The sequence below is a fragment of the Mobula birostris genome, chromosome 11, assembly GCF_030028105.1.
Source record: "Mobula birostris isolate sMobBir1 chromosome 11, sMobBir1.hap1, whole genome shotgun sequence".
Taxonomy (NCBI): domain Eukaryota; kingdom Metazoa; phylum Chordata; class Chondrichthyes; order Myliobatiformes; family Myliobatidae; genus Mobula; species Mobula birostris.
Window position 1 is genome coordinate 7,837,243 of NC_092380.1, and position 26,671 is coordinate 7,863,913.

Genomic DNA, 26,671 nt, shown 5'->3' on the forward strand with positions numbered 1-26,671 from the left:
GGTAATGGTTAGTATCGTCACAATGGGCCGAAGGGCCTACTTCTCTGCTACATTACTCCGTGACTATAGATCAAAATGGATCAGCCATGATGAAATGGTGGAGCAGACTCGATGGGCCGAAGGGCCTCATTCTGCTCCTGTATCTTACGGTCTTCTGGTCTATCTAGATGCACGGGGTGTTGAGAAGATCATGCAGCAGAGGATGAAAAGCTTGTTAAGATACATCAGGAGAACGCTGGCAGTCATAAAGATTTTGACAAGGAATGTCCCATCAAAGGTCTGGCAAACTTTGCTTCCTGGAGCCTCAGAGTCAGGTCAGTATGCACACTGCCTGACTAGGAACCAGTTCTCCATCCACCTGGTATGTATGCACTGCAGTTTTATTTTTAAGTTGCCACCAATTTAAGTTGGAGGGCTTTGTGGTCTCGGGTTGAAAGTGTGTAACCACAAAGTTACAAGAGGTCCAGGTACAATCTCCGGAAACTTATCTCATGGGTGAAGTGGCAATTCCGGGCTAAAGCTGAAACAATGAACCTGTGACAGGGCTTGAACATCAACATCTCTTTCAAAGTGAAATCAAACAACAAAGGTGACAACAGGGGCTTTGCTTCCAAATCTATCAGCAGCAATGGATTCATAGAATTCATAGAATAGTACAGCACAGTACAGGCCCTTCGGCCCACAACGTTGTGCCGACCCTCAAACCCTGCCTCCCATATAACCCCCACCTTAAATTCCTCCATATACCTGTATAGTAGTCTCTTAAACTTCACTAGTGTATCTGCCTCCACCACTGACTCAGGCAGTGCATTCCACGCACCAACCACTCTGAGTAAAAAACCTTCCTCTAATATCCCCCTTGAACTTCCCACCCCTTACCTTAAAGCCATGTCCTCTTGTATTGAGCAGTGGTGCCCTGAGGAAGAGGCGCTGGCTGTCAGCTCTATCTATTCCTCTTATTATCTTGTACACCTCTATTATGTCTCCTCTCATCCTCCTTCTCTCCAAAGAGTAAAGCCCTAGCTCCCTTAATCTCTGAACATAATGCATACTCTCTAAACCAGGCAGCATCCTGGTAAATCTCCTTTGTACCCTTTCCAATGCTTCCACATCCTTCCTATAGTGAGGCGACCAGAACTGGACACAGTACTCCAAGTGTGGCCAAACCAGAGTTTTATAGAGCTGCGTCATTACATCGCGACTCTTAAACTCTATTCCTCGATTTATGAAAGCTAACATCCCATAAGCTTTCTTAACTACCCTATCCACCTGTGAGGCAACTTTCAGGGATCTGTGGACATGTACCCCGAGATCCCTCTGCTTCTCCACACTACCAAGTATCCTGCCATTTACTTTATACTCTGCCTTGGAGTTTGTCCTTCCAAAGTGTACCACCTCACACTTCTCCAGGTTGAACTCCATCTGGATTCCAAAGATTCATCACCGTCTGGCTAAAGCAACTCTTCCTCCTATCCTGAGGCTGTGTCCTCTGGTCCCAGAGCCTGTCACAATTGGGAACATCCTCTCCTTTCAATATTCAATAGGTTTCAATGAGATTCCGTGCCCCCCCCCCCCCAAATTCTTCTAAATTCCAGTGAGTACAGGCCCAAAGCCATCAAATACTTCTCATATGTTAACTCTTTCCTTCTCAGGATCATACTCGTGAACCCCCTCTGCACCCTCTTCAATGCCATCACATCCTTTCTTAGATAAGGGGCTCCAAATTGCTCGCAAGACTCCAAGTGCGGTCTGACCAACGCCTTATAAAACCGGGCAACACACATCAAAGTTGCTGGTGAACGCAGCAGGCCAGGCAGCATCTCTAGGAAGAGGTACAGTCGACGTTTCAAGCCGAGACCCTTCGTCAGGACTAACTGAAGGAAGAGTTAGTAAGAGATTTGAAAGTGGGGGGGGGGGGGGAGAGATCCGAAATGATAGGAGAAGACAGGAGGGGGAGGGATGGAGCCAAGAGCTGGACAGGTGATTGGCAAAAGGGATATGAGAGGATCATGGGACAGGAGGCCCAGGGAGAAAGAAAAGGGGGAGGGGGGAAAAGCCCAGAGGATGGGCAAGGGGTCTAGTGAGAGGGACAGAGGGAGAAAAAGGAGAGAAAGAAAAAGAATGTGTGTATATGAATAAATAACGGATGGGGTACGAGGGGGAGGGTGGGCATTAGCGGAAGTCTGAGACCTGTCCAGCTCTTGGCTCCATCCCTCCCCCTCCTCCTATCATTTTGGATCTCCCCCTCCCCCTCCCACTTTCAAATCTCTTACTAGCTCTTCTTTCAGTTAGTCCTGACGAAGGGTCTCGGCCCAAAACGTCGACTGTACCTCTTCCTAGAGATGCTGCCTGGCCTGCTGCGTTCACCAGCAACTTTGATGTGTGTTGCTTGAATTTCCAGCATCTACAGAATTCCTCGTGTTTGCGCCCTTATAAAACCGGTTCTCCAAGCTGAAGTTTTCTCCCCTCCTCCCCCACCTTAAAGTTCTCACTGAACAAAATAACCAGTAATCACGAACTCTTGGACCAAACCAATCGGATCGTGCTCCGTCTGCAGCTAGCTCCAGGGGTAGACTGACTCACTCAGTCAGTGAGCAGGGTGGAGTCCTTTCTGCCGAGCGACTGGGTGCAGACTGGGCATGTTGTGTCTGGCAGAGGCTGCCTCTCAGGGGCTGGCTCACTGCTGACACAACAGGCTGCTTCATGTTCCTTTCAGGGCAATAATATTGAACTAAAAGTCTGTAAAGACACGCTTGTGAGCACAGTTTATGGAAGAGTCTCCTCGGGCTGAGGCAGGGAGTAGTTAGCGCTCATACAAGATGGAACACCACTGTACGCGCCCTGCAGAGTACAATGTTGTGCCAACCTTGAAACCTACTCTAAGATAAATCCAACCCTTTCCCCTAACATATCCTTCCATTTTCCTTTCTTCCATGTGCCTATAAGCCTCCAAGAGGACCACAACCCTTGCGGTAGGGTTTAGAGGCTTGTGTCCCTCGATGACTTGGAGAGTTGTGTTGGCTGGAGTCAGAGCTTTATGCTCTTGATAGGGTCACCCATGCCAAACAGGTCAAAGGGTAGAGGTCAGACTAAGAGCGGTCCAGGTCTGGGGCTGCAGCTCAAGGCCAATAACCCTGACTGGTCAAACAGGAAGCAGCAATGAAGAATCCTATCACATCTGAGAGGCCAAGGACAGACAGAGATAGAGGACTTTTATTGCTGCCCTAAATGCCAGCGGTGCAATCGGCAATAAGTAAACTTATGCCAAAAAGTGTCACTTAATGCATCTGCCTTTACCGCCAACCCTGGCAGTGCGTTCCACGCACCCACTTTCTGTGTAAAGAAAACCTCTGACATTAGTCCCCTATACTTTCCTCCAATCACCTTAAAAGCATCCTCTCTTGTATACGTCCAAGGAAAAAGGTGTTGGCTGTCCACTCTTATCTATGCTTTTTAATCATCTTATGCACCTCCATCAAGTCACCTCTTATCCTCCTTTGCTCCAAAGAGAAGAGCCCCAGCTCACCCTATCCTCATAATGCTCTCGAATCCAGGCAATATCCTGGTAAATCTCCTCTGCACCCTCTCTAAAGCTTCCACATCCTTCCTATAGTGAGGCCATCAGAAACAAACACAATACTCTAAGTGTGGCCGAACCAGGTTTTCTAGAGCTGTAATGTTACCTCGCACCCTTGGACTCAATCAACTGACTAATTAGACCTTCTTAACCACCCCATCCACTTGTGCAGCAACTCTGGGGGGATCCATGGATCTGGACCCCAAGACCCCTCTGCTCCTCCACACTGCCAACGTGGAGCAGAGAGCGAGTTTGTAAATCGGACGGGAGGATGTTGGGAATGGTGATGGAGGGGTGTGGGACAGGTGGCAGAGAAGGACTGCCGGGGGGACAGGTGAGTGAGTGCAGACGCAGCCAGCCCTGAGACACCGGGCAAGATCATTTAACTGCAAACAATTGGTTTATTGATCTTAACAGAATGTCTCTCTGGTGCTTGCCACTTTCTTCCCTCTCCCTTCTCCTTTTCCCAACCACGATTCCCCCTCTCCCTGCCCCCTTCCCAATCTCAGTCCACAGTAGAGACCCATAACAGAATCAGGTTTATCATCGCTCATATATGTCATGAAATTTGCATTTTTTTGGGTAGCAGTAAAGAGTAATCCATAAAATTACTACAGTACTGTGCAAAAGGCACCTGAGCTATATATATGTGCCCAAGACTCTTGCACAGCACGATATCTTTCACCTTGCAGGATAGAGGTGGTTTTCCCCGGGCGGAAACGGCTAATACAAGAGGGAATAATTTTAAAGTTATTGGAGGAAAGTGTAGGGGAGATGTCAGAGGTAGTTTCTTTGTTACAGAGAGTGATAAGTAGGTGGAATTCACTGCCAGGGGTGGCGGTACAGACGGCTACATTAGCAACATTTAAAGAGGCTCTTAGATTAGATAGCAGATGAATGATAGAAAAGTGAAGACTATGTGGGAGGTGTCGGCGAATTAGCTGGCAAAGTGACCATGGTACGTCTTGTGGATGGAACACACTGATTATGCCTCTCAAAGTCCAACCCTACATCCGCGAAGTGAGAGGTGGAAACAGGTAAGCCCAGGCAACAGGGCTCTGGTGAAGATGTACTGTCCAATACCCTGTATCATGGACACAATGGATTGAAGAAACATTGCTGAGCTCCAACCCTACCATCGACTTTGGATGATGGAGACGGGAGGTCATCAGTGGTCTATGCTCCACTGGGAGCTAAGCGCCCAAGAAAAACGCACGCTGATTATGGGTAGTGGGGAGACAGAATGTTCAGGATGGCAGTCAAGGAGCCAATGCATTGGAAGATTTTTGCTCTGAAACCTTTCGGTACCAACGCAGGGCTGGTTGGATTTGGTAATGAGGCAAATTTAGTTAGCAGCTGACCTGCACACAAATCCCTTTCTGGTGCTAACTACAGCACAAATTTATCAAATTCAGAGAGGCATCGATGACATAAGATGGTGCCAGAAAGTGGCAATAGTTTGCATGTAGCTCCAGAGGGAATCATCAAATATTCCTGGTTAGGGCTACCAGAGTTGAAATCCATGTTCACACAGCCATTTTGTACTTCAGTAAGCAACATATTTTGTCATTACATCTGATTGAGGTAAAGTTGACAATCAGAATCTTTTTCCCAAGGTAGAAATGTCAAATACTGGGCTGATGGCTTAAAAAAATTTGCTCCACACATAAACACAAGGAAGTCTGCAGATTCAAAGCAACACACACAAAATGCTGGAGGAACTCAGCAGGTCAGGCAGCCTCTATGGAAGTGAATAGACAGTTGACGTTTCGGCCCGAGACCCTTCTTCAGGACTGAGAAGGAAGGGGGAAGATGCCAGAATAAGAAGGTGGGGGGACAGGGAGGGGAAGGAGGCTAGCTGGAAAGTGATGGGTGAATCCTGGTGTCTGCGAAAGGTCAAGGAGCAGGAGGGATCTGATAGGAGAGGGGAGTGGACCATCGGTGAAAGGGAAGGAGGAGGGGAAGTGATAGGCAGATAAGAAGTAAACGGTCAGAGTGGGGAATAGAGGAGGAGGGGAGTTGGGCGGGACAGAATTTGATCTTTTACCAGAAAGAGAAATCGATATTCATGGAGGATACGCAGGCAGAATATAAGGTGTTGCTCCTCCACCCTGAGGGTGGCTTCATCTTGAATCACCTTGCTCGTTTAACAGCACAGAGAGCTGTGGGTGTCTGGAATGGGCTGCTGGTAGTAGTGGTGGAAGAAGATATGATAGGGGCTTTTAAGAGGCTGTTCGGTGGACACGTGAACACGCAAGGAATGGAGAGACTCGGACCACAGGCAGACAGAAGAGATTCATTCTAATTTGGCATCACGTTCAGCCCAAATGCCCATTCCTGTATCGTCCTCCACATTCAAACTATATTTTTTTCCCAGGAGCACCACTGAAAGAGTCCTGATCAACTGCATCTAATTTTGGTACAGGAAATGCAAGACAAATGACCGTGAGACGGCACGGTAGCATAGTGGTTAGCACAACGCTTTACAGTGCCAGAGACCTGGGTCCTGCCTCTGTCTTATCTATTGCTTTCATAATTTTAACTGTTTCTGTAAGCTCTCCTCTCATTCTTCTGAATTCCAGCGAGTACGGTCCCAGGCGACTCAAGTTCTCCTCATAGTCTAACCCCCTTATCTCTGGAATCGACCTGGTGAACCCTCTCTGCACTGCGTCCAAAGCCAGTATATCCTTCCTCAAGTAAGGAGGAAGTCTGAACAAACTTAAGAATTCATTTCCACAGGGTATTAAGAGAGTTAAAAACTGGCCTGTCCAGGGCTACAACACCCACTGATTACGCCACGACTTACAAACCCCTTTTAAACTCTCCTGGTGCATTGTGATCAGTTCTGGGCATCACACATTTGGGAACATAAAGTGGTCATGGGGAGGGGTGGGGGGGGTAGGGAATGTGGGAGTCACAGTGGGGAGCACAGTCCAGGTTTACCAGAATGCCACCTGGATTTGACTATTTGAACTGAGGTTGTTCCCAACCTGTCAGAAAATTTGGGCACCATTTAATCTTCAGGAGATTTGGATCAAGGGAAACGAATCAAGTTATGTTTGAATGGAGACTGAAAGGTGTATGATTCCCGGTTCATGAGTTGTGGTTGGTGAATTGCCTTGATTTAAGAGAGTTCCCAAATTTTCCACATGGCCCTTTGTTCATGGTTTTTGGTTAATTTTGAAGAAGGAAGTGTTTCCTGTGGCTGAGAGTAGGATCAGGGAATGCGGCCTAATAATTGGAACCTAGCCATTCAGCAACTCAGTAGATGAAATACTCTACCATTTAATGTTGAACATTAAATGGTGCCCAAATCTTCTAACAAGTTGGGAATAACCACAGTGCAAATATTCGAATACTTTTCCCTTGATGCTGGGTTATGGGTCACCCTTAAGCCTGAGACTGAGAGATTGTTGTTAACTAAACCCTGTAGGCCATTCGGCTCCTTATGTTGCACAATACTGTGGCTGACAGCAAGATTTCCCTCCTGTGCCTATGTCACTTGTACTTATTTCGAGATAAAGTGTGGAACAGGCCCTTCCGGCCTAACCAGCTGCACCACCCAGAAAGCCATCTTCTTAACCCTAGTCTAATCACGGGACAATTTACAATCACCAACTAACCGACCAACCGGTACGTCTTTGAACTGTGGGAGGAAACCGGAGCGCCCGGAGGAAATCCAGGCAGTCACGGAGAGAACGTACAAACTCCTTGCAGACAGCGCCGGAAATGAACTCCATTCTAATAGCCAGAAATCAAGAAATGAACTTTGGGACGTGGGTGAAATCTGGGCGTACAAATTGTGGTCACAAGTCAGCCAAGATCTAACCGAGAGGCTGTCCAGGCGGAGCGCCAAAGTTCATGAGAGATATTTTATTTTATTCAGCGATACAGCACGATAACAGGCCCTTCCGGCCCAACAAGCCCGTGCGACCAATTAACCTGCTAACCTGCACACATCTGGACTGTGGGAGGAAACCGGAGAGAAGGTATGACTCCTTACACTCAGCGGCAAGGAATTGAACTGGAGTTGCCGGCGCTGTAAAGCAAGACGCTAACCGCGATGCCCTACGGTTGTGGATTCCTTTCCATGGGTCTCTGCCCCCGTCTCTTTCCTCACCTCAGGTCTGGATCAGGATGAGGTCAATGACAGAGCTTGATGACAATAGAAGTATTAGGAGTTGCAGGCCATTCGGCCCCACTTTCCTGCTTTGCTGTTCCACGATCATAAGAACATATGAAATAGGAGCAGCAGTAGGTCAACTGGCCTATCGAGTCTGCTCCACCATTCAATAAGATCTTGGTTGATCTGGCCCTGGACTCTTCTCCACTTCCGTGCCTTTTCCTTATCACCCTTCATTCCCCTGCTATGCAAAAATCTATCTAACCTTGTCTTAAATATAAAACAAAACTCCTTATAAAAAGATATATTAACTGAGGTAGCCTCCACTGCTTCATTGGGTAGAGAATTCCACAGATCCACCACTCTGTGGGAAAAGCAGTTCCTCCTCACCTCATCTCCGTCCTAAATCTACTCCCCCGAGTCTTGAGGCTGTGTCCCCTAGTTCTCGTAGTTTATGATATGCCAGGAACATCTCCCTCCCCTCCCCAGCTCACCTACATTGCCCATCAATCAGTTCCTCTCTATCTAGGATTCTCCCTGGTGAAAAAGAAAGCTCCAATGGATTAGCCAAACATGACTTCCCCCAATCCCACCTGGATAAACGGGGAAATGGTGACTTCAGAACAAACTTCTAACAATGCTTCTCTGGATTATTTTAAAAATTTTTATTGGGATACTGCGTGAAGCAGGCCCTCCTGTCCTTTCGATCTACGCTGCCCAGCAATCCCCTGATTTAATCCTAGCCTAATCACACAATTTACAATGACCGATTAATCTACCAACCGGTACGTCTTTGGACTGTGGGCGGAAACCAGAGCACCCAGAGGAAACCCATGCGGTCACAGGGAGGACGTAGAAACTCCTTACAGACAGCAGCTAGGGTTACCAACTGTTCTGTATTAGCCGGGACATCCCGTATATTGGGCTAAATTGGTTTGTCCCATATGGGACCGCCCTTGTCCCGTATTTCCCCCGCTAACATAGTGCGTTCTTATGAAACCGTTCGTAAGCCGAAATGGTGAAAAGCGCAGAAGCAATTACCATTAATTTACATGGGAAAAATTTTTGAGCGTTCCCAGACCCAAAAAATAACTCATTCCACTGAGATGCAACACTGAGCGTCATAGGAAGTCATTCCTGCCTGTGGCCATCAAACTTTACAACTCCTCCCTTGGAGGGTCAGACACCCTGAGCCAATAGGCTGGTCCTGGACTTATTTCATAATTTCCTGGCATAATTTACATATTACTATTTAATTATTTATGGTTTTATATTGCTATATTTATACTCTATTCTTGGTTGATGCAACTGTAACGAAAACCAATTTCCCTCGGGATCAATAAAGTATGACTATGACTATGACTATATCATACCAAATAACACATAAAACCTAAAATAACACTAACATATAGTAAAAACAGGAATGATATGATAAATACACAGCCTATATAAAGTAGAAATAATATCTGTACAGTGTATCAAAATCGAGAAGATTAAGCCAAAACCGATTTGTAGAAAAAAATTGGCATGTACATGTATGTGCACGTCACACATGTGCACACAGGTGCCCGCACAAGGCTTCATGGTTATATTAGTCTTTCTCGGGGTAAACACAAGTGTCCCGTATTTGACTGCTACTTTTGTCCCCTATTTGGGAGTGAGAAAGTTGGCAACCCTAGCAGTAGCTGGTACTGTAAAGCGTTGTGCTAACAACTAGGCTGAGTCTAATGTTAAGTCTTTAGATGAAGCTAGACGAATATAGAAGATGCAGTAACATTCTTTGCCAGGACTCGAGGGCCTGTTTTGCAGGGAAATGCTTGGACAGGTTGGGACTAAGTTCCTTGGAATACTGGAGACCGAGGGGTGATCTTACAGAGATATATATAATCTCGAAGGGTGTATAGGTCAGATGCACTCAGCCTGTTTCCCAGGAAATGGAAACTAAGGCAAAGGTTTAAGGTCCTGACGAAGGGTCTAGGCCCGAAAAGTCGACTGTTTATTTCCATCCACAGATGCTGCCTGACCTGCTGAGCTCCTCCAGCACATTGTGTGTATTGCTCTAGATTCCTAGGATCTGCAGTACCTCTTGTATCTAAGGTTTAAGGTGAGAAGTGAAAGATTTCAAAGAGACCAGAGGGTGGTGTTCACATGGGATGAGGAAGTGTTTGAGGCCGATAAAATAACAAAATTTAAAAGACTTGTGTTTAAAACTTGGATAAGGGGAGTTAGGAGGGATATGGGGCATATGTGGACAATTGGGACTAGCGTGGGTGGTTGGCATGGATGAGATGGGCTGAAAGGCCTGTATTCACCTCTGTATTATTCGACAACATGTTCTAGACATCCTCAAACAGATCCTTTCCTCACAGTTGAGGGAAAGACAGCAAGCCCCTGGTGGGCAAAGAAAATGCTTCAAAGATATCTGTAGGTGCAAAGGGACTTGGGAGTTCTTGTGCAGGGTTCCCTAAAGGTTAATTTGCGGGCTGAGTTGGTGGTGAGGAAGGCAAATGCAATATTAGCTTTCAGTTCAAGAGGACTAGAATATAAAAGCAAGAATGTATAGTTGAGGCTTTATAAGGCCTCACTTGGAGTATTGTGAACAGCTTTGGGGCCCCTTAACTAAGAAAGAATGTGCTGACATTGGAGAGGTTTCAAAGGAGGTTCATGAAAACAATTCTGGGATTGAAAGATTGGTCATACGAGAAGTGTTTGGTGGTTTTGGGCCTGTATTCACTGGAATTCAAAAGAATGAGGGGTGACCTCATTGAACCTTATTGAATATTGAAAGGCCTCGATAGAGTGGATGTGGAGAGGATGTGGGGGAGTCTAAGACCAGAGGACACAGCCTCAGAATGGAGAGGCATCCTTTTAGAATGAGATGAAGAGGAATTTCTTTAGCCAGAGAGTGGCGAATCTGTGGAATTCGTTGCCACAGGTAGCAGTGGAGACCAAGTTATTGGGTATATTTAAGGCAGAGGTTGATTGATTCTTGATTGGTCAGGGCATGAAAGGATAAGGCAGGAGATTGGGGCTGAGAGGAAAAATTAGATGAAATGGCAGAGCAGACTCAAGGGGCCAAATGGTCTAATTCTGCTCCTTATGGTCTTATGACATCAGAATCAGCCTGAAGAAATTCAGCATGACACCTAAAAACTGGGAAGGCGTTTCACGCGATAGATACGCCTGGAGGAAATCTGTTCAAGAGGGAGCCGCGCTACAAGAGAACGACCTCCGCTGGGCCGCAGAGGACAAGCGGCAGCTGTGAAAGGAGAGAGTGAACAAGAAAAAGACCCAAACACCAGTTACCCTTGACCACACTGCACCAGACTACATGGATCCTGGATCAGCCTTGACAGCCACCTGAGAGGCCACAGACAGACTACCCCTTAGGACGGCGGGTGTTCAACCTTTGGGTCCACGGAACCCTTGGTTAATGGTAGGGGTCCATGGCTTAAAAAAAGTTGGGAACTCTTGCCTTAGAAGAACACCATACTCGACACGAGTGATGGTACTACTAGTACAGAGGATCTAGAGCATACAACGCAAAACTAGCCCAGATAGTCCAGTCTGGCTTTGCACATGTTTACCATCTAACTACTCTCAAATTATATATAGCCCTTGAAGGGATGTCGGTGGGTGGAGAGAGGGAAATGTAATTAAATTTAACTGCAGGGAAACTGACAGGCAGGGGAGAATCACTATATTAGTAGTATTCAGGAGGAATTAATCAGCTGTTTAATATGCATTTCACTCCCCCCCACTCCCGTGGGGTTGTGTCTCGTTTGCAGCCTCTAACTTTGCTTTTTAGTGGACCTGGATGGTTGATGCAAATGAGTTCAGTCAGCACAAGTTCTTCATGAATATTTCAGTAGGAATGCTGCTTCAAAACTATTAGGAACCAGGGCAGGAGAATCCAAAGGTGTTGGGTTAAGGCCAAGAGATGAAAGATTTGCGGGGTTCTTAGTGGAAGGATCTTTTCCTCATGGGGGGGGGTGTGGAGGTTCATTTTGAGAAGACTGGAATATAAAAGCCTGGGTGTAAACCTGAGGCTGTACAACGCACTGCTCAGACCACATTTGGAGTATTGTAAGCGGTTTTAGACAATAGACAATAGGAGCAGGAGTAGGCCATTCAGCCCTTCGAGCCAGCACCGCCATTCACTGTGATCATGGCTGATCATCCACAATCAGTACCCTTTTCCTGCCTTCTCCCCATATCCCTTCATTCCGCTATCTTTAAGAGCTCTATCGAACTCTTTTCTGAAAGAATCCAGAGAACTGGCCTCCACTGCCTTCTGAGGCAGAGCATTCCACAGAACCACAACCCTCTGGGTGAAAAAGTTTTTCCTCAACTCCGTTCTAAATGGTCTACCCCTTATTCCTGAACTGCGGCCTCTGGCTCTGGACTCCCCCAACATCGGGAACATGTTTTAGGCCCCTTTCGAAGAAAGAATGCACTGGAGTATGTAGGGTTAAGCTGGTACTGGTAAAGGTGGATGCAGCCATGCTGAAAAGATGTCTGGACAGCCACTGGCATTGGGGAGAGGTCAGAGCAGGTTTATGAGAATGATCCCAGGCTGGGCTCTGTATTCACTGCAGTTCAGAAGAACGAGAGGGGATATCCTTGAAACCAATTGAATATTGATCGGTCTAGATAGAGTGGGTGCGGAGAGAATTTTTCCAATAGTGGGCGAGTCTAGGACCAGAAAACAGCCTCAGAAAATAAGGATGTCCGTTTAGAACAGAGATGAGGGAGAATTGCTTCAGCTAGAGGGTGAGGAGTCTGTGGAATTCCTTGCCACGGACAGCAGTGTGGAGGCCAAGTCATTGAAAGCAGAGGTTCTTGACTAGTAAGGCCATCAGGGATGATGGGGAGAAGGCAGGAGAGGGTAAACAAATCAGACATGGTGGAATGACAGAGCAGACTCGATGAGCTGAACGGCCCGGTTCTGCTCCCATGTCGTATGGGTAGAGGTGGGTGCAGCCATGTTGAAAAGAGATTTTGACAGGTACATGGATAGGAAAGGTTGGTAAGTAAATGAGCCAAATGCAGGGAAGTGGGACTAGCTTGAACGGGCATCTTGATCAGCACGGATGAGATGGACCGAAAGGCCTGTTATCATGCTACTTATCTACTACCCACTCCCTCCTCGTCCAACTCCTTCCAAACTTAATGAAGATCCCCAGTGCTCTCCACATCCCCACACCCCATACGCCCCAGGCATGAGAGATTCTGCAGATGCTGGAAACCCAAAGCAATACACACACAATGCTGGAGGAACTCAGCAAGCCAGGCAGCATCTGAGGAAAGGAGTGAACGGTCGATGTGTCGGGCCGAGACAGAGAAGGAAGTGGGGGGGAGACGTCAAAATAAGAAGGTTGGGGGGGAGGGGAAGGAGGCTGGCTGGAAGGTAACAGGTGAGGCCAGGCAGGTGGGAAAGGTCAAGGGCTGAATAAGGAGGAATCTGATAGGAGAGGAGAGTGGACCATAGGAGAAAGGGAAGGAAGAGGGGCCGACCCAGGGGTAAGTAATAGGCAGGTGAGAAGAAGTAAAAGGAAGTGGGTGGTGAGGGGGTGGATTTGTTAACTGGCAGGAGAAATCGATATTCATACCATCAGGTTGGAGGGTACCCAGGCAGAATACACGGAGTCACTCCTCCACCGAGGGTGGTCTCACCTTGGCAAACGGGGAGGCCATGGTCCGACTCTTCGGAACAGGAATAGGAATCGGAATCAAAATCTTTGGCTAATGGGAATTCCCACTTGAGGGAGATTGTCGCAATGGGTAGAGCTACTGCCTCACGATTCCAGAGCCCCAGGTTCAGTCCCGACCTCAGGTGCTGTCTGAGTGGAGTATGCATGTTCTCCTCGTGACCATGTGAATTTTCTCCCACATTCCAAAGATGGGGGGGGGGGGGATTAGTCAGTTAACTGACTGTTGTAAATTGTCCTTGGTGTGTTGGCTGAACAATAGAACTGGGGGATGTGGGTGGGAGAGTTGATTGTGACGTGAAGAGAATAGACTCAGTGGGCATTTTAATAAGGTCTCTCCTGTACCTAATAAAGTGGCTACTGATATGTTCATGGTCTTCTGTTGCTGTAGCCCATCCACTTTAAGGTCCAACATGTTGTGGGTTTAAAGATACTCTTCTGCACATCACTGACCACCGAGTTATTTGAGTTCCTGTCAGCTTGCACCAGTCTGTCCATTCTCCTCTGACCTCTCTCATTAACAAGGCATTTTCACCCATGGAACTGCCACTCGTTTGGTGTTTTTTGTTTTTTGCACCATTCTCTATAAACTCGAGAGATTGTTGTGTGTGGAAGTTCCAGGAGATCAGCAATTTATGAGATACTCAAACCACCCCATCTGGCACCAACAATCATTCTACGCTCAAAGTTACTTAGATCACATTTCTTTCCCATCCTGATGTTTGGGCTGAACAACAACTGAACTTCTTGACCATGTCTGCATGCTTGTATGCATTGAATTACTGCCACATGATTGGCTGATTAGATATTTGCATTAATGAGCAGGTGTACAGGTGTACCTAATAAAGTGGCTACTGAGCTTAAAATGGAATTAGTGTACCTCGGTGTCGGTTGGTTGGGTGGGGGGAGTGGAAGGGCTCATATCTGTGCTGTAGGACTTTGGAACTTACCTTTCCCTCTTCGTGGTAAACAAAAATATTCCGCGTGCTATTATCCTTCAGGTACGTGAGCTGGAGGCCATTAGGATTTCCAATTTTGGTTGGTTGGAATGTAGCGTTGATGTTGTCCACTTTAATCACAGCCTTGGGCTCTTTAGCCTGTTGGAGAAGGCAGTGTGTGAGATTTTCAGCTTGATTCGCAATGTTAACCAAAGATTCAAAGAGTATACGATCAGAATGAAGGGAGGGCCACTCCGTTAGTGTATGGAAACTGTCGCTAGTTCATTGGCTTCATTGCCTTGGTGATTCAAGCGTTCATCTAGATACTTCCCTTTACATGTTGTGAGAGTCTCTGCCTTATCAACTTCTCAGGCAGTGTTCCATCCAGATTGCAACCACGCTCTGGGTGAAAATATTCCTCCTCATATCTTATAACCCCTCACTTTAAACCCTCTGTTTTTGTCCCTGTTAATCTATCACTGCGCTCCCTATTGGCAAGGTCAGAAAATTGCCTGTGGTCACGGATACTCTGAGGCTGACTGTACAGTACAATTCAGTGCATGGTATTGGGAGCGGGCACTTGGAGGCCACCGACGGCTACCCAGAGATGGGGAAGTTAGACTCAGGCAAGAGAGAATTTAGAGATTCTGCCTCAGAGCCCCCTGTGACTCAGGTTCGGTATTGACCTTGGGTACTGACTGTGCGGACTTTGCACGTTCTCCCTGTGACTGTTTAGGTTTACTCCTGGTGTCTCCCTTTCCTCCCACATCTCAAAGGCGAGCAAGTTGCTGGATTAACTAGCCCTGTAGGGCATCACTGCCGCATACGTATGTGTGTGGGGGGGATGGTTGTGTTACTTGACCCTACAGCCATCAGACTCCTGGACCAGTATGGATAACTTCATTTCTCACGACTTTGAACTGATTCCACAACCTACAGACTCACTTTTAAGGATCCTACAACTCCTGTTCTTAGTATTTTTTATATTTACACAATTTGCCTTCTTTTCTTTTACTCATTGGTTGTTTGTCAATCTTTGTTTATGCATAGCTTTTCATAAATTCTATTGTATATCTTGTACATTGGACGGTGTCGCCTGGCCCCTCAATATCACCTCCCTGAACAGGAAGGTACAGCAGTACCTCCACTTCCTGAGAAGATTGAGACACCATCTTAACTGCATTTTATAGGAACACCATTGAAAGCGTCCTGATAAGTTGCATCTCCATCTGGTATGGGAGCAGTTAAGCATCAGATCAGAAGTCCCTTCAAGGGACTGTGGGAATGGCTGAGAGGACCATAGGGGTCTCCCTACCATCCATCGGGGATATTTACCAGGAGCGCTGCGTACGCAGGGTCCTTAGTATTATCAAGGACCCAACCCATCCATCCAGCATCCTCTTTGACTTTCTACCACCAGGCAGGAGACTCTAAATGGACAGGATAGGAAAACATTATGCTTTTGAACTCCCTGCTGCATTGCACTTGAAGTGTCACTGGTTAATCTGTCCTGTACCCTACAATATTAAATTTATGCATCTCACTTTGTTTATCAATGCGTAATTCATTTTATCCTTTACTTTGATAAATTATTTTGTGTTGTATGTGTGTTATGCGTACTACCGTGCTTTACACCCTGGTTCGGAGAAACATTATCTCATTTGACGGTATACATGTATGTAGTTAAATGAGAATAAACTTGACTTGACTTGCCTTGACCTCTCAGAGTGTCCGGTCTGAGTCGAAATGGCTTGAATTGCAACCTTGTACCAGAGAGGTGAATGTCTACTCTGTGCTGACATCCACACCGTAGAAGATGGGGGAATGTTGCACAGTTAGAGGTGTGGTCCTTTTAGAATGAACATTAACTCAAAGTCCTGTCTGCAATCTCAAGGAGCGAGGAGCAACGAAGCGTTGGACAAGTCCTTTCCTTCAGAGTCTTGAACCAAAGGAGATAATTTTACTGAACTTCACTTGCCCCATCACTGGGATCTTCCCACAACCTATTGACTCACTTCCAAGGACTCTTCATCTCAAGTTCTTGATATTTATTGTTTGTTTGTTTATTTATTTATTTATTATTTCTTTCTTTTTGTATTTGCACAATTTGTTGTCTTTTTCACACTGGTTTATTGCCCAAGTTGGTGTGGTCTTTTATTGATTAGATTAGGGTTATTATACTATTATAGATTTATTGACTACGCCTGCAAGAAAATGAATCTCAGGGTTGTGGTGGGACTAGGTGAGAGTAAGAGTTCAGCACGGACTAGAAGGGCCGAGATGGCCTGTTTCCTTGCTGTAATTGTTATATGGTGACATATACAGTAATGTGCAAAAGTCTTAAGCACGTATAGGAAGCTAGGGTGCCTATTTTGCACAGTGCTATAATAATTTTATGTATTGCACTGTACTGCTCCCCAAAAAACCCACAGCTTTCTTGATGTATGTGAGTGATGCAGACATCCCACCTCTCCCGGAAGTTCCGGGAGTCTCCTGCATATTGATAGTGGCTCCCTGATGCCCGCAGGTTATATACAATATCACGGAAATCAATTTTTTTGAGAGAGAACGTGAGAGTGACTACGAGAGACAGCGCGTGCACGAGAGAGAGAGCAAGCAAGTGAGCGAGAGAGAAAGCAAGCGAGAGCGCTTGAGAGTGCACGAGTGACCACGAGAGAGAGAGAGAGAGCGCGCCATGGCAGAGTGTTCCAAAAAAAATATAAAACGTACGTCACCCCAGACTACACTAAAGTGTACCCCTGCCTAATAGGGGTCAAAATAATGACAGTGTTGCTCATTGCACTGTTTGCAACAGTGACTCTTCTATTGCCCATGGTGGGTTAAGACTGTAAAAGACATGTTGAGGTGAGTTTAACAGGTGTCACTCGTTCATTAGCATAGCTAACGTTATTTAAACTAGCTGGCTAGCTGCTAAGGAGCTACTCTATTGCAGACATCCCACCTCTCCTGGAAGTCTCCCGCAAATTGATGGTGCTGCCTCCCTGAAATGAGATTTTGCAGGGTGGGATGTCTGGTGATGATAAAGCTGATTCTGATTTGGGTCTCTGTTGTGGACTGGGAGTGGGAAGGGGGTAGGGAGAGGGGAATCTTGGTTGGGAAAAGGGGAAGAGAGAGGGAAGCACCAGAGAGATATACTGTAATGACCTATAAACCGCTTGTTTGGAATCAAATGACCTTGCCTGGTGTCTCAGGGCTGGGTGTGTCTGCACCCACGCCAACACCCCCCCATCCCTGGCACTCATTCTCTGCCACCTGTAACACACCCCACCCTTGCCATTCTCAACATCCTTTGCTCCCCGCCAGATTTACAGACTTGCTCTTCACTCCTTGTTGACAAATACAGTACTGTGCAAAAGTCTTAGGCGTCCTCGCTACGGCATATCTACAGAATGTGCCTACGACTTTTGCACAGTACTCTGTGAACTTTGATAATAGACCTACTTTGTACTTTCCCCTAACCAGCACTGCAAACCGGTGTGCAGGAGTTCATTATCTCTCCGCCAATGAGGCAAAACAGGTCAGTGAGCCACTGGAAGGTTATAACACATGAGGCCATTCAACCCTTTGTCTCGTTACCCAGACAACACAGCCTAGCCCCGCCCCTCCAGCACAATCTCTGTAACCCCACAGATCACAGCTCTTCAGGAACACCCTTGAGTGCTGTTTAATTGTGCTGAAGGGTTTTGGGATGTACTTTGATACAAATTAATTTTCATTTTGGACTTGACTTTGATGGGAATGCAAAGGGAATAAAATTGGATTGGTGTACTAACAGGCCTATGGGTCTGTTTTACTCTACAAGACTCCATGACTCATTGAGAATAATGTGATAGGGACAGGGGTTGCGGAGAAGGCAGAGTAAGATCTGCAACTTGAACTGTGGGCCCACGACTTCCTGTATTCTGACATCTATTGGTTTGAGGAACAATGACTCATCCTTTTCCCTTCCTAAAAGGGAAGTCAATTTGGCAGAACCCTTGAAGCCATTTAGTACAGGAATGAACCCATGGCGCTAAGCCATAGCCATTAGCTAAATGAATACTCCCTCAGCAACTCACACAAAAAAATTCTGGAGGATCTTGGGTTTGAATAAAGAGCCAACATTTTGGGCTAAGACCCTTCATCAGGAGGGCTTGGCCTGAGACGTCTACTGTTCACTCCTCTCCATAGGTGCTGCCTGACCTGATGAGTTTCTCCAGCATTTTGGGTCTGCTTCTCTAGATTTCCAGCATCTGCAGGACCTGGTGTTTATAAATACTTTCAGATGTGTTCTTACTTTTGAAGTGTGGCATCTGATCTCCAGATTCCAGAGGAACATAATGGGTGGAGAGAGGAACTGGGTGATTTAGGATTGAATTCCTTTGACCAGATGTTGCTGAAGGTGAATTAATTGTGATCTATAAAACTCTCTCCCTCACTGGTGTGAGAAAGCCTGTCTGAGAAACCGACATGCTCGGCTATGCACTGTAGTTCACAATCAGAATCAGGTTTATATGTGTTGTGAAATCTGTTAACTTAGCAGCAGCGGTACAAGCAGTATATAATATAGGAAAAAAAGAGAACATAAAAAATAAGTAAATAAGTATATATATGTATTTTGAATAAATTAAAAATAGTGTGCTTGTATTGATTAGGTGGTCTAAGGTTGTGTGAAGAGCCATTGAGATTGCGTCTGCCATAGACCTATCGCGGTGATAGGAAAATTGCCATGGGTCCAAGTCCTTCCTGAGGCAGGAGTTCATTCTAGCTATGATCAATCTGTCGGAGTATTTCATTACCGTAGATGTGAACGCTACTGACATTAAGGCAGCTCACACTACCCTTCTTAGGCACCGGTATAATTGTCGCCATTTTGAAGCAGGTGAGAACTTCTGACCATAGCAGTGAGAGGTTGAAAATGTCCCTGAATACTCTGCCAATTAGTTGGCACAAGTTTTCAGAACTTTACCGGGTACTCTGTCGGGCCTTCTGCCTTGTGAGGGTTCACCCCCCCTGAAAGACAGCCTGAAATTGGCCTCGAGACAGAGATCACAGGGTCACCCAGTGCAGTAGGGATCTTCACAGCTGTAGTTATATTCTTCCTTTCAAAGCGGGCATAGAAGGTTTGAGCTCATCTGGTAGTGAAACATTCCTGCCAGTCATGCTACTGGAGTTTGCTTTTTAGGAAGTAATGTCCTGCAAACCCTGCCAAAGTTGACATGCATCTAATGTCGCCTCCAACTTCGCGCGGAATTCTCTCTTCACTCTTGAAATAGCCCTCCGCAAGTCAAACCTGGTTTCCTTGTACAGACCTGGATCACCAGACTTAACTGTCACAGATATCTAGCCCTCAGCAGATGACGTACCTCCTGGTTCATCCATGGCTTTTGGTTTGGGAATGCACAGTAAGTTCTCGTAGGCACACACTCATCCATACAGGTTTTAATGAAGTTGGTAATAACTGTGGCATACTCATCAGGTCCACCAATTCAGAACAGTCCTGTAAGCGCTCCTGTGCTTCCCTTGACCAAGGCTGGATGGATTTTTGCATAGTAGGGGAATTAAGAGTTATGGGGAAAAGGCAGGTGGAGATGAGTCCATGGCCAGATCAGCCATGATCTTATTGAATGAATAGCAGAGTAGACTTGATGGGCTGAATGGTCTAATTCTACTCCTATATCTTAGTGGCTATAGTAAACGATGGAATTTAAAGAGGAGATGGGGAAATATTCTTCCCGCACCCCCTCCCCCACCCAGACGATGTCAGGTCCAGACAACACTCTGCCTGAAAGGATTCGTTCGTTATGTACCATGTTGTATGATGTAGGCAACCATATTCTTTGAACATGATAGTTCTTGGCAAATTTTTCGACAGAAGTGGTTTGCCTTTGCCTTCGTCTCGTCAGTGTCTTTCCAAGACTGGTGACCCTGGCCATTATCAATGCTCTTCAGAGATTGTCTGCTTGGTGTCAGTGTTCACATAACCAGGACTTGTGATATGCACCAGCTGCTCATACGACCATCCACCACCAGTCCCCATGATTTTACCTGACTTTCAAGTGTAAAGAAAAATGAAATAATTGTTACTCCAGATCTGATACTGCACAAAAAATACTGCAATCCGGGACTGAGAGGGGTAACATATGAGGAACATTTGTCCGCTCTTGGACTATATTCCTTGGAGTTTAGAAGAATGAGGGGGGACCTCATAGAAACATTTCGAATGTTGAAAGGCATGGACAGAGTGGATGTGGCAAAATTGTTTCCCATGATGGGGGAGTCTAGTATGAGTGGGCATGACTTAAGGATTGAAGGGCGCCCATTCAGAACAGAGATGCGAAGAGATTTTTTTAGCTAGAGGGTGGTGAATCTATGGAATTTGTTGCCATGGGCAGCAGTGGAGGCCAAGTCATTGGGTGTATTTAAGGCAGAGATTGATAGGTATCTGAGTAGCCAGGGCATCAAAGGTTATGGTGAGAAGGCGGGGGAGTGGAACTAAATGGGAGAATGGATCAGCTCATGATAAAATGGCGGAGCAGACTCGATGGGCCAAATGGCCGACTTCTGCTCCTTTGTCTTATGGTCTAATTATAAATACATAAAATAGCTTATATTCACAGAGTGATTGTATGTTTGTAGGGTAATGCTTGAAGAGCCTAAATCAATGGGTATACACAGCAGTGCTGGAGTGGGACTGGGATGCGTGGATGCCTTCCTTCTGTGCCTGTAACCTTTCAACGACTCGACAATCCGCTCTGTCGCATCGGCAGAGAGATAAATGATCTCCAGTTTGCGGTGGGGGTGGTTAGGGGGAAGTGGGGTCGAAGGGAAAAGTCTCCTGCAACCCTTCGTCAAAACAGTGCTCCGTGGACCTTTACCCTCCTTCAGGCAGGACGTTGAGTTAGTGTTCGGTCCAAAGAATCACACCTCTGACACTCCATCGCTGCAGCGAGGGCGCCAGCTTGCAGCAGACATTCACTCCTCTGGAATAAAGCCCAAACCTGAGCCCTTCGGACCCTGAGAGGTGCCCAATGAACCTTTTCAGGAGATTATGCATAAGGTACCTCAGTGTGACGTGAAGAGTGGGATTCTGTCTTGGTACCCTCCTGAGGGCATGAATATTGACTTCTCCATCTGGTAAACAAATTTCCCCCCTCCTGACTTCCTCTATTCCCCACTCTGACCTTTTACTTCTTCTCACCTGCCTATTAAGATATAAGATTATTAAGGGATTGGACACGCTAGAGGCAGGAAACATGTTCCCGATGTTAGGTGAGTCCAGAACCAAAGGCCACAGTTTAAGAATAAGGGGTAGACCATTTAGAATGGAGTTGAGGAAAAACTTTTTCACACAGAGGGTTGTGGTTCTGTGGAATGATCTGCCTCAGAAGGCAGTGGAGGCAAATTCTCAGGATTCATTCAAGAAAGAGTTAGATAGAGCTCTTAAAGATAGTGGAGTCAGGGGATATGGGGAGAAGGCAGGAAAAGGGTACTGATTGTGGATGATCAGCCATGATCACAGTGAATGGTGGTGCTGGCTCGAAGGGTTGAATGGCCTACTCCTGCACCTATTGTCTATTGTCTATTACTTACTCCTGGCTCCCCTCCTCCTTCCCCATTTCTCCTATGGTCCATTCTCCTCTCCGATCAGATTCTTTCTCCTCTAGCCCTTGACCGTTCCCTCCCACCTGGCTTCACCTATTGCCCTCCAGCCAGCCTCTTTCCTCTCCCCCCATCCCCCACTTTTTTATTCTGGCATCTTCCCCCTTCCTTCGCAGTCCAGAAGGAGGTTCTCAGCCTGAGACATCGACTGTTTTATTCATTTCCAGAGATGCTGCCTGGCCTGCTGAGTTCCTCCAGCATTTTGAGTGTGTTGCTCAGGATTTCGAGATCGGCAGACTATTTTACGTTTACAACCTGTGAGGTGTCCTGTTTGTGTTAGGTTCCCTGTCTGGCACTTTATTTTATTTATCAAGACGTCACATCATTCTGGACGAATAAAGATGCGACCACTTTCCAATAACCCTTACGTCTTTGGAAGGTGGGAGGGAACTGGAACACCCGGAGGATGGGGAGCATGCACAAACTCCTTACAGACAATGGGGGGAACTGGACCTGGGTTACTGGCGCTGGGAACAAACATTCCCTGTGTGGAAATCATAAAAATACTGCAGATGGTGAAAATCTAAAATAGAAACAGAAAACACTGGAAACACCCAGCAGGTCGGCAGCCTCTGCGGAAATAGACTGAAGTAACGCTTAGTTTTAATGCTTTTTGACCTGAAATGTTTCTCTTCCCAAAGACCCTCTGAGTGTTACTGCTGGGACCAACGGGTGGAATTGACTGACAACACCCCTTCCCCGCCCCACATCTGTCTCAATCCCCAAGGAACAACTCTGAACAGATCTTGACTTACGTCGTTCTTCGTGAAATACTTCAGGACACCATCAGCCTCCGACAGGACAAACTTCCTGTTCAGGAACTGCCCATTATCCCTGCCACGCTTCCATAGAAACCCTTCTCTGTAGCCTGGAGGAGGAAACAGAAGGCAGAAGGAATATAACTTCACAGGAGAGAAAACTAGTTATGTCTACACAGCACGTTCGCCACCAGCTGTGGGATGTCCTGGCTACGACCAATGTTTCTTTCCGTCACTGGTGTTGGCATCCACTGCTAACTGGTTATCGGTCCTGAAATGGCCCATTTCAAGGACGGTTGAAGGTTGGAGAGGGCAAAGAGGTGTAATCGGGAGTATTGATGTCTCACCAATTCAGAGATTGGGGTTCCTTCATTCACACCATCGGGTGTGTGGGAAGCACATTTGGAAAGGGGGGTGAGGGAGGGGGCAGAATGGAAAGGGGAGGAGAATTGGGGTTGAGGGAGATATAGAAGAGGGGTAAAGGGGAGCAGGGTAGTGAGGGGGGTATGGAGGGTGGGGAGCACAGAGGGAGGGGTACAGAGAGGCAGTTGATGTAGGACCTGTACATTAATCCCTTCTGCATCTGCATTTCTTCTTGTTGCTACATCAGTGAGTGTTCATTGAGAAACAAAAACACGTGTGAATTCCTCATCAGATTTAGGAATGTTAGATTTGCAAGCTCCTCAGTGGGATGGAAACCACCAAGGCCAGTCTGAAACCTGTTGGTGAGGCAGTTCCTAGTCTGCAGATCGCACTTTTTTTTTTAAGAACATCATGTGGTAATTCTTAGGAATGCAGTTCCTCTTTACAAAAACTGAGCTAATTTCAGACACGCCGGGTAGGCTGATCTTCTGATAAAGGCTGCGGCTTTTAAAAGCTGTGGCTAAAAATATTGAGCCACACACTGTGTCAGTTCAATCAGGCAAGGAGAATCGATTCAGAAAAAAAAACTTGACACAATAATAAATAGCACAATTTGAGCTTCTAAAATCCTGTGATCAGTCTCTGACTGGCTGCTGGATTACGGTGGTCAGATGATATCCCCAGTTTCCAATCACATTACATTATTTCCTACTGCCTTCTCTGGGAAGCCAATATTTATCTGTCTGTATATCTGTCTCCGGTGAGGGCATCTGAGAGAGAGGCTGGGTTATATTGATATTAGTGGGATAGGTGCTGTTGAGCCGGCACAGAGTTGACAGGAAGAATGGCCTCCTTTTATACTGCAATAAAATATGAACATTTAGCGGGTGGGTGTAGCAGACCTCCTTACTTGGTGTGGAGGCTGGGCTTACAAATAACCCCAAACTGGCTAGTGGCTGCTGCCCATGGAAGTCAACAAGCAACCAACTGAGTTGGGGCTTGTTGAACTCTGAGACTGCAGAACATTCAGAGGCATTTATAAACTTAAACTAGAAATAAAGTGACTTAAAGCAAATAATAACAATTAAAATAATAGAAAAAATGATATAGTAGGTGGAAGGTGCCTAGAAGGGGTTTGCAAGGGCGGAGATAAAGCAGATATGATTGTGACAGCTAAGAGGCTTTTATGTAGAGGATGGAAGGAAATGGACTGTGTGGAGATAAAAGAAATTTGGTTTAAATTGGCCTCGCGTTCAGCTTTGCCTTGGCCGGACCCAAGCTCCGTTGCGAAAAGAGGAGGGGTAGGCACAGGGCTAGCAACCCCACCCAGTAAAAACCCACAGCTGCAGAGACGGCAACCAAGGCTCCGAAACACCCCATCCCCGGGAGAAGAGGGATCTCTGATGGTCTGCGTATGGGGACAATTTAAAGGACTGGCCCAGGACAGAGGACTCTGGAGAGCTGCTGGGGTTGGCATATGCCCCAGTAGGGGTGATGGGGTGATGGGCTGCAGTGAGGGGGGGGGGTGGGCACATCATGTTCACTATAGACATTTTTGGGTTGATGGTCCTGTTCCTATCCTGTGTTCTAGTTTGGAAAACATTCAACAAAATTAATTAGAAACATATCAAATAATTCAGAACATTTAAAAAATTCAATTAAAGCATTAAAAATAATTTTAAAAACATTAAATTGAAGGGATGTAACTTTAAAATGATTGACCCGTTCTGTGGATCTGGAGTCCCAGTGGAATGACTGGGGTCTCCCAATCCAACACCAGATCGAACCTGGCTCGGGACTACAGACACATGAGATTCTGTAGATGCAGGAAATCCAGAGCAACACACACACAAACACACACACACACAAAACTCAGCGGCTTTATTCATCTATGGAGAGGAGTAAAGAGCTGACATTTGGCCTGTGGCCATCAAACTTTACAACTCCTCCCTTGGAGGGTCAGACACCCTGAGCCAATAGGCTGGTCCTGGACTTATTTCCTGGCATAATTTACATATTACTATTTAACTATTTATGGTTTTATTACTATTTATTATTTATGGTGCAACTGTAACGAAAACCAATTTTCCCCAGGATCAATAAAGTATGACTATGACTATTTTAGACCGATGAAGGGTCTTGGCCTGAGACGTCGACTCTTTATTCCTCTCCGTAGATGCTGCCCGCCCTGCTGAGTTCCTCCAGCATTTTGTGTGTGCGGCCCACTTCTGTGTGTCTACTGGTGCGTGCCAGCTCACTAACCACTCACCTTCCTGTCCAGTCGCCCACTAGCTGCCCTATCTGTGGAGGGAGCAGTGTTTCCCACACTGACTACCTGTAATCTACAAAGCCAGCGTGAAGCCAAGCCCTCCTTGTTGGCTGAGAAGAACGGGGGAGAGTGATGGGGAGAGCAACTTCTGACACTCAGTAGGCTCACACTACTATATTCAGCAAGCCCCCCCTCCCCGCCGCAGGAGACCCCCTTAGGTCCAAAAGCTGAGCTTGAAAAGACATTTAGATAGGTACATGGATAGGACAGGTTTAGAGAGTGGCAGGCCAAACAAAGCCAAATGGGGCTAGCTCAGATAGGCACCTGGGTTAGTATGGACGAGATGGGACGAAGGGCCTGTTTCCCTGCTGCACAAGTTTATGAAGTGCCGGTTTCAGCCCAGCAAGACTTGTCGTAGCCCAGATCCATTTTCTTCTGGCGTTTGGAGCGATCTGCACTGAGGCCAGATGCGTTGGGAAGCGGGCTGGCGAGCAGCGGGTAGTGCTGTCGCCGCGCGGCTCCAATGAATCGGGTTCACGTCTGACCTCGGGTGCCGTCTGCGTGGAGTCCGCATGCCCTGCTCGTGACGGCGCAGACGCCCGTGGGGCGCTCTGGTTTCCTCACGCATCGAAAAGACGCGCGGGGAGGCTGACTGCCTGCCGCAAATCACCTCTTGACGCAGGTTAATGGCAAACAGGCGATGGGGCAGACGAGGGAGAACAGTTCCGTTGAGATTCAAGATTCAAGATTTTATTGATATTTATTTATTGGGACACATCGCAGAGTTGCCCCTTATGGCCCTTCGAGCCGCATCACCCAGCAACCCCCTGATTTAACTGGAGGGTAATCATGGGACAATTTACAATGAGCAATTAACCTACCAACCGGTACGCCTTTGAACTGTGGGAGCACCCAGAGGAAACCCACGCAGTCACGGGGAGGACGTACAAGCTCCTTACAGGCAGTGGTGGGAATTGAACCCCAGTCTCCTGTGCTGTAAAGCCTTGTGCTAACCACTACACTACCATGCTGGCCCTTGCTTAACGTCATTTCCTGTACACAAGTGTGAAGGGGAATGAAATGATTGCTACTCTGGATCCAATGCTGCACAAGATCTTATCTTTACGGTAAGATAAAGAATACAATAGTTAAAAAAAACCCACAATAAATATCAAAGCACAAGATAGCTTATGTACATAAACACGAGAATGTCCTGAAGAAAGGTCTTGGCCTGAAACGTTGACTGTTTACTCTTTTCCGTAGATGGCGC

At 46.6% G+C, this 26,671-nt stretch overlaps 1 protein-coding gene across 1 annotated transcript in view; it reads right to left on the minus strand.

Moving 5' to 3' along the window:
- The window catches only part of LOC140204792 (arf-GAP with dual PH domain-containing protein 1), a 103,191-nt gene that overhangs the window by 34,325 nt on the left and 42,195 nt on the right, over window positions 1-26,671 (minus strand). Inside the window, exons 5-6 of the mRNA XM_072271592.1 lie at window positions 22,767-22,879; window positions 14,362-14,508 (exon numbers count right to left, since the gene is read on the minus strand). Of these exons, the coding sequence (XP_072127693.1) occupies window positions 14,362-14,508; window positions 22,767-22,879 (260 nt within the window). The remainder of the gene's footprint in view (window positions 1-14,361; window positions 14,509-22,766; window positions 22,880-26,671) is intronic.